A 9,004-nucleotide genomic window follows, 5' to 3' on the forward strand; every position below is an offset into this window, starting at 1 on the left:
TGCTTAATTGATCAGTTAGGTTAGAATTGGTGACTCGAGTTTGAGTTAAACTACTATCTCGATGAGAGATTCGTGAATTAACACTTTTTAGTTCTTTTTCATATGAGCATTGTGGTACTTTAAATGAAACAAAAACCGATTGTACCTTCTTGATCAGTTCATCGAGTTCGTTGAACTGCACGCTGAGCAGTTTGGCCGTAAAGCACATATCCTGCTGCTCCTTCGGTTCATTGCTTCCACCATCAGTGTTGTATCCCCTCATCTGAGATACTTCGGACACCATCAAGCACCTTCCTCCACTGCTCTCCTCTTTTGCCACACAAGCCTTTCCATGAGAAGGCTTCCTCACTTCATCGTCTTCAGAGTCGGTTGACCAAACTTCCACGCCACCGAACTCGTCATCAGCAACCGAACCCTACACAATTAGAGCATTCATGGAAGGGTTAGCGGTAGATTTCTTCTTCCTCATCTCATCAAGCTTTTTCTGCAGCAAAGCTTCCTCATCCTTTTCAGCCATCTTTTTGAGGACACAATCCTTAGCATAGTGGTTTTTCCCTCCACAGTAGTAACAGCTTACTCCAGAATCACCCTCTGCCTTCGGTTCCTTCTTAGACTCATCAACCTTCGGTTCATCTTTAACATTTTCTGAACTATAACTCCCCTGCCAGTTTCGGTTTTTGTTGCTGGGGAATCTCTTCTTAATGAACCTCTTGGGGTTAGACACCATCATAGCATAATCCTCAGACGTGAGGTCATATTCCTCCAAGTTGAGGTCTTCGTCCTCCATCACAGCTTTACTTTTGACAGGAGGGCCAGCGAACCTAGGCTTGAGACAACATTCTTTTCCTGCAGCACAATCTTCTCCTGAGGCTTGAGAATACCCACCAGTTTCGCCAAAGAATATGATTTAAACTGCTCATGGGCTTTAACTGTAGACACCACTGCTCTCTACTCTGATCTTAGACCATTTAAAAACGTAACCTTCTGCTCGATAAGCTTCCTTTCAATGTCATGTTTGATCATCTTGCTGAGAAGATGATTGAAGCGATCGAACATTTGGGTCACAGTTTCTTCGGCTCCTTGCCTGAATTCTCCAAACTCAGATAAGAGTAAGGTTTGGATAGAGTGTTCAAGATCCTCGTCTGTAGAGTACAGTTCACGAAGTCTATCCCAAACTTCCTTTGTCGTCGTGCATGAGCTTACCAACCTGAAAGTGTCGGACTGAAGGGTGAATCTGATCAATCTTAACGCCTTGATATTACACTGGAATTTATCCTTTTCATCTTGCGCAATATCTTTAACATCCTTCAGTAGATCATTATACTCCCTTTGAGTTTTAATAATCCTTGACGTTGCAGAGTGAGAAAACGGTCCATTGATAATTGCTTCCCAGATGAGGTATCCATTATCCTCAGATCCTATAACATAGTCTTCAAAGTGATGCGCCCAGACTTCATAATCATGGGTGTATAGGATGGGAATCTTCGTGGTTGATCCAATGCTATTGGAAATATTGATGGGATTCGATTGCGACTCGTCCATAATGATCGAATAACCTGTTCAAAGATCAGACTTGTAATAAATCAGATTAGGGCAAAACAATAAATATCAAGATACGTCAATAATGAGATGACGGCTCAATAAATATCAGTAATTGTGGAAAAACCCTAATTGAAACCTTTTCACAGAAAAGAAGTGTATCGATTACACAGCCTCCTGCTCTGATACCAATTGATGAGATTAAAACTTAATCTAGAAGATCGATTAGATCTTAAACAGGTAAATAAAGATTAAACAGCAAGAACGCAAAAATAAAGAACAACTCAAGAATGAATCAAACGTGTCGAATGATTATAAAACAACCCTCAGAAGAGCTCAATTAAGAACATCAACTGTAGAGGGTTAGAAGGTTTACAGGAACGATAAAGAAAGAACTATGTAAAGCTGTCTTCTTGTATCAATCGTATATTCTCTAATATCGTTAACCTAATATGCATGCAAGCATATACTTATATAGTAAACCTAACAGGCTCACGGTTGGACAGGCCCAAACCGAAGTACAAAACAATTGGACAAACAGTCGAGCCCAATGACGCAACATTTAAACGAATCTTCAACCCAACAACTGTTGATCTCTACTACTCTCATCCTAGGCTTACCCTAGGAAACCTCTGACTCCACCCAAACCGGTCCTCAGGTGTTGAAGGCCTCCTTGTGATGCCAATTAGCCATCACTTGAATACCATCACATGTAACAAGGCTCAGATAATACCTCAGGTAAGAGACTCGTCCCTACAACGGTTAGACTCAAACGAGAGCTACACAATAGGGCCAAATCCAGCACTTTGAGATTATTCAATCCTAATCACATGTGACGCGACGTACTCACCTAATGGCTAACTCCCATCATTCAGAGTCCTACAAGCATGAAGCAAGCAGCATTCAGACACAGGAAACTCCTTAAACAACTCTATGTTCCTAATGAGAAACTGTACCAGCATACAATGTTGAGCTTATACTACCAGGCATAACCTAAACAGGCTATCCTATTACTGTCTACTCAATACTAGCATGCAGTTCTTATAAGATGGAGCGCATAAAGCAGGCCCATAAGGCATCATTCCTAGATCCTTAGTCCTATTCTAGCATGCTGTTCTACTGAAACTGATAAGCATAATATAAACTTGTATGGGTACTTTGGGGAATACTTACTTGAGCTCGGCCGGTCGCGCACACCACACACTTTATTCCTTCCCAAAACTCTTTTATCTTAGCTTTTAAGAAACCATTTTTCTTGTAAAAGTCTTTTAGTCCCTAGACTTGAGTCCAGACACCCCCAAGGTGTGTCCGAATCCCTCAAATTAGGGCTCTGATACCAACTTGTAATGTCCCAATTTTCAACTACAAAAATTTCATTTTTAATTAATTGACTTGTAAAAACATTTATAAGAAAACACCATCTAATCATAACTTTTCATAAGCCACAACTCATGTCTAAAAACCATTCACAAAAAATAAGAATAATGTCAGAGTACAACCCAAGACACTCTAGTGCGGAAAACCAACATGTGTGTGTATGATGTGCCACCACCGCGCCAACTCCTTCCCCTTCGCTGAAGAGGTACCTGAAACCAAAACTGTAAACTGTAATCACGAAACTTAGTGAGTTCCCCCATTGTACCACATACCATACAATCACATAGCATAAATACTGTCGGGCAATTCTGGGGTGCCCGACCTACCCGGTACGACAATTATGGGGTGCCAGCCTACCCATGCGGCCATTCTGGGGTACCGTCCTACCCATGTCAAGCCATTATGGGGTGCTGACCTACCCATGTCAAGCCATTCTGGGGTGCTGACCTACCCGTCAGTCCTAACAACCGACCCTTGGGGACTATTCCACTCCCTACTGCTACTATCACATATAGCATAACATAAACATACTATCAGACATATCTAGGGTGTCCGAACTACCCTTCGGTCCTAACATCCGAACTTGGGGACTATTCCCATCCTACCCACTATCACATATAACATATCATGCCAGCATATAAAAATATCATCACATACTGTCAGACATATCTGGGGTGTCTGACCTACCCTTCAGTCCTAACAACCGAACTCTACTACTATCACATATAACATATCATGCCAGCATATAACATATCAGGTAGTAACAAACCTAGATGATATCACAAAGACAATCATCTAATCATACAACTCCGACTGGTGGGACGACATTGTGGCTGTAGACCCACCGCTACTGGAAGGTAACTCACCTCGAACGAGTAGCTGCTGATAATCTGTGCGGGAAACCTCTGTCTGTTGCTGCTCCGGAAATCCTCCAGCTATAATCCCCACAAAACACTCAGTCGGAAAACTGATATCTATTCTTGGGGTAAAATGACTATTTTACCCCCAACCAAGTCCAAGTCAAAGTCAACTTCCAATTGACCTGACTCGCCGATTTGGGCCGTCAACTTGTCGAGTCCCTTTCCTTTACTCCTCCTTATCCACGACTCGACTCGTCGAGTTTGGCAACGACTCGACGAGTTCCCCTTCTTTACGAACATCAATGAACCTTCATCCGACTTGCCGAGTCGGATGAACACTCTTCAAGTTCACTTTCATCAGATAAACAAGTCCTGACCTCGACTCACCGATTTATATGAACAACTCGTCGAGTTCATCTTCAAACATAAGAAGATTGCCTTGGACTCGCCGATTCTGTTGTAGTACTCGTCGAGTCCCATGAACTCTAAGTCTAAAACTAAGTCCAATGCATTGGGTCACTCTTTCTATCCTGCTACAACCCTTCTAATCCCCCGATTGAGTTCTTTGACCCTCAACAGATATGGGACTCAAAGCCTTGGACTTGTCGAGTCCCAAGAATGGACTCGCCGATTCGATAACGTCCATGCTCTATTTCCTCGATTTCTAATGTACAACCTTTGACCAAATGATAGATCCAAGCACCTAAGCTCGATCTAGCACGTAAAGTTTCGAACTTTACGTGCATGCATGGGACTTTTGAGCCAAAAAAGGCTCTAAAATGACTCTTATGATGCATGGGACCTTCCTTGGGTGCAGAAGCAACCCAAATCTGCTTTGTGACTCCTTCCAAGACTAAGATCTGAAGTCTTGACCCCCAACCATGTTTGCAATCATGGTTGGACACCTCATATGGCTTAAAAAGCCCTAAATTTCGCCAAAAATGGATCTAACAAATTAACAAGCAAGGTATAGACTTTATACCTTTCAAGGACTGAAAATGATGCACCAAACTCGAATCATTCAGTCTCCTCTTGATCCTTCTATGCTCTTCCTTCTTCCTTGAGGTCAAAACCCACAAAAATCACTCAAGAGCCTTAGATCTTGCACCAAAACACTTAGGGTTTACTAGGGAGGGTTTCTGGGAGCATTAGGGACGAGTGGTGGCTGAATGAGATGATTATAGGGTGCAAACTCTCAGATTATGGTCTTAGTCCAGTCAGAGCCTACTCGTCGAGTCCGGGACCCGACTCGACGAGTCCATCACTTAAATCCCGTGTCCTATCCCGCTTCTACTCGGCGAGTTGGTCCTTCAACTCGCCGATGCCAATGCTAAAAATGCAAAAATACTTAAGTAAATTACATACCAATAACCAGGTGTTACATATGAGTTCTCAACCGATCTCAACCCTATACATATATATATATATATATATATATATATATATATATATATATATATATATATATATATATATATATAGGGCTAGGTTATAATGTGGATGGACAACTATTGTGTGGACGTGTGGATAATACTATTTTATGAAAATTAATAAAAGAATATGTTTTTTAGTAATGTGAATACATTCAATCTTACAGAACAATTGTTATTTTAATGGATTGTCACCAATTCTAATTCATTTTTGTTCTCATTCATCGTTTTTTATTTATTTTACTTCTTACAGAATACGACTCAATAAACATCCTGATAACATACTGACAGAATGAGAATAATTAAAAAAAGTGTATAATAACCTTATAAACGATTTAATTAGTGAAAATGCTTAATAATTAACATAATTATATAAGATTGAACATATTCATATTATCAAACAACATATTTTCTTTGTAATTCTCACATAATAGCATTATCCACACGTCCACACAATAGATGTCAATCCACATTTGAAACTAGCTCTTTCTCTCTCTCTCTCTCTCTCTCTCTCTCTCTCTCTCTATATATATATATATATATATATATATATATATATATATATATATATATATATATATATATATATATATAAGGTTAGGTTCATATGAGACAGCCTAATTTTGTGAGACCGTGAGACGTAATCCTAGCCATTCATTTGGTAGATAAAACAAAGAACATTTTTAAAATGTAAAATAATTGTAAATTTTCTAAATTTTTTTTCAAATATTATTTTCGGAATTTATATTTTAAAAAAAATAAAAAAAATAAAAAAAAATACATTTTTTTTACGTATTCTAGTATTATAATATAATATTCTACATATCTGAGAAATCTAGTATAATATTCTAACATTCTAAAAATCACATTAGAATATTTACAGTGTAATATTCTATTAGAATATTTCACGTATTTTAAAAAAAACGGTAATTTTTTTATGTTTTTTTTAATTTTTTTAGGTATTTAAAGTTTCGAAAATAATAATTAAAAAAAGAATTTTTTGATTTTTCCATTTATTTTTCATTTTAAGATTATCTTTAAATTTGATCTCACGGTCTCACAACATTAGCATGGTCTCAAATGAACCTAAATATATATATATATATATATATATATATATATATATATATATATATATATATATATACACACACACACCTTAAAAAGCATTTAGCATGTTTTGCTGAATTTTAAGAAGTACAAGACCTTATACAATATTTACAATGAATTTATGCATCAAAAGCTTATGCAGTCAAATAAAAGAAAAAGTCAAACGGGGCCTTTGAATTGGTATTCCACATGAATTGGTCAACACCAACTGCCCTTTATATTAACATCTCCTCTCTCACTTCATCTCTTAATGCTAGGTCAGAACTCGCACGTGCACACCAGCCTTTCTGTCACCTAATACAAACCCTTGCGTCGATGATGAACCAATATTGCAGTAGGCGAGAGGAAATGGGAAAGAGAACAAACTTCTATACGAACCTTTCTTTTACATACAACAAAGATTTCGACCTCAACTCAGTTCTTTAAAATCTAAAAGGTAAAAAAGTTCCATCTTTATGTCTTCAATTGCACATGCCACGCTATCTTTTTGATGGTTTAAGGATTTTTATTATTTCAATCTCACAGCTTATAATGCTGCCATTGGAAATCCAACTTTTTCAGATGATGAACCAGCCTCCAGCAAGGGAAAAGGTCCCTTACAATCTAACTGACTGCAAGCGGTGGAGGTTTTCATCTTCCATGGCTAAAATACACAAAATTGAAGAAAGCGATGGACCCATGTCTCACCATGATTATATTCAGAGAATTAGGTGAATTTAATTCTTATGTTGTAATTTAGAAAATAATATTCAAAACGTTATGTGTTGAGTTTAGGGCAATTATTTGTTTGTGTCGACATAGGAAAGTAGCTAATTCGATTGAAGCCTTTGAGGAATTAACTAATAGAGTGTTGGTAGACTCCACTCCATATCACATTTTTCATAATAAAATAATTCTCCTTTGAACTGATCTGATTTTCAATTTCATTGCAGTAAGGTTCGGGTTCGGCCTCTGGTGGATGATTGGTTTTGGGATATGACGGTAAGTTTTTTTCATGACCAAAAATACATAAATTTGTGAAATAAATAATATATATACGATTATTTTCCCACTATTAATTTGATTTTGGATTAAGAATCAATTTTTAATTTTTAACATTAAAACTAGCTATATATATTATAGGTGATGCAAGTAGTGATTTCTCGGAAGGAGAAGAAACCAAGGATCCTCTTCCTCAAAGTACTCGTTGTTCTTGTATCTCTTTTTTTAGCATTTAGCAATTAGTTATGCTTATTGTTTTGAAATATGAACTAAGATTGGTTTTCACAATGTCTTTGTATGATTATTATTATACCAAGGCTTTTTTTTAGGAAATATAAACAATGTCAATGATGTAATAAAGGAAAGAAGGTCACAATGGTTTCCTATTCCTGGAGAGCCTTAATGTGTGGTGTGTGGCAAATATAGGGAATATATATGTGATGAGGTGGCTTAGCTTGGCTTCTAATTCTATATACTATATAGATATAGGAAGCCTAATTTCTTATTATATTACAAGTACAATTAACTAAGAAGTAAGTAGCTCTTCTCTTTTTTTGATCCTACCAGACTAATGATGATATCTGTATCATGGATCGCAAAGTTGATTTGTTGTTTGTTAATGTTTTAACTATAGATGTTTCTAGCTAGGAGCATAATCCACCCGAGCAAGATTTTACCAAGATCCACAGGTTTGAATGATCTTGACATTGAAAGAGTCTAATGTTGTTGTCACTAAATTTACATGTGAGAATGAGATTTAATCCACACACGTACACACAAAACAATGCATAAACTCACACATACACCTACATATCATCACAAAACTATCCCTTGGTTGTTGATTTTTTTTGCTTAGTTGGTCGATTTTGCCTCTGGCTCTACTTTGCTCTTGTGTCTTTGGTTGATGGTGATAAAGTGACAAGTGTAGCAGCTCATGAGAATCTTCGAGTCCGAGTCTCTCGAATTGAAGAAGAAGGTATTCTATGGGGATTTGTTCTTTCTAGTATTGGTATGCATTAATGATTTTTTTACGTATATTCTATAATCGATGTAATTTACTCATTAAATTTGATGTGTTTTAATGCAGTGAAACCAATATCTGTAGTTCATGAGTTTGTTTCTCACTTGCATATTCTTGAATTATTGGATAATGTATGTAGATTGAATCATGATCTCAGTTTCAACCCTCAAAATTGTCCAGTTCAGACCAGACCAAACCGAACCAAACCAGACATGTTTTTTTTCGACTTCCTTTGACCTGACAGATTAGTATGGGGTGGGACCACTCCTCATTTGTAACACCCGCAGATCCGAGATAGTCAATTTAGAGACAATAAACATCAAAAATGACTTTTTGATAGAAGAGTGTTTAGAATAAATAATCTTAACCAAATTGTAGTATATGTCACAAGGTTTTCGTACATATAAAGAACGCTGAACTCCGAGTTATAACGAAGAAGTTATGACCTGTCAAAGTTTCGCGACAGATTCGGCACAACGCTGTAGGACGTAAATAGTGAATTTAAAATAAAACGATATTTAGCCTTAATGATCTAAACAAAAGTCGTAGAATACGTTAAATCGAGAGCGTGCATAAAAAGAACGTCCAAATCTGACTTCGTATGAGGAAGTTATGATTTTTTTTAAGTTTAAACTTAGTGGTATGCCACCCAAAGTTCGAATATGAGATCGAGTGGTTTCTATCCG

General features: G+C 37.2%; 1 protein-coding gene across 3 annotated transcripts; it reads left to right on the top strand.

Annotated features, from left to right (window-relative positions):
* Positions 1–6,564: 6,564 nt before the first annotated feature.
* Positions 6,565–8,393, top strand: LOC111902932 (uncharacterized). 3 transcript variants are annotated; one of them, XM_023898739.2, is made up of 4 exons: positions 6,565–6,752; positions 6,878–7,026; positions 7,249–7,297; positions 7,439–8,393. In XM_023898739.2, the coding sequence occupies exons 2-4, from the start codon at positions 6,878–6,880 to the stop codon at positions 7,538–7,540; spliced, it is 300 nt and encodes a 99-aa protein (XP_023754507.1). In that variant the 5' UTR covers positions 6,565–6,752; the 3' UTR covers positions 7,541–8,393. The 3 variants fall into 3 exon arrangements, with proteins under 3 accessions (XP_023754507.1, XP_042756715.1, XP_023754506.2); XM_042900781.1 differs by lacking the exon at positions 6,565–6,752 and having other exon boundaries at positions 6,781–7,026; positions 7,439–7,495; positions 7,615–8,393; XM_023898738.2 differs by lacking the exon at positions 6,565–6,752 and having other exon boundaries at positions 6,781–7,026.
* Positions 8,394–9,004: the final 611 nt, after the last annotated feature.

Source organism: Lactuca sativa, chromosome 3 (genome assembly GCF_002870075.4).
Source record: "Lactuca sativa cultivar Salinas chromosome 3, Lsat_Salinas_v11, whole genome shotgun sequence".
Lineage (NCBI taxonomy): Eukaryota > Viridiplantae > Streptophyta > Magnoliopsida > Asterales > Asteraceae > Lactuca > Lactuca sativa.

Bases quoted from the DNA above. Each gene is read 5' to 3' on its own strand.
- LOC111902932 (XM_023898738.2), top strand. From the start codon at position 6,788: ATGCCACGCTATCTTTTTGATGGTTTAAGGATTTTTATTATTTCAATC. The intron at 7,027-7,248 runs GTGAATTTAATT...ATTTCATTGCAG, and splicing joins GATTATATTCAGAGAATTAG to TAAGGTTCGGGTTCGGCCTC. The intron at 7,298-7,438 runs GTAAGTTTTTTT...TATATATTATAG, and splicing joins ATTGGTTTTGGGATATGACG to GTGATGCAAGTAGTGATTTC.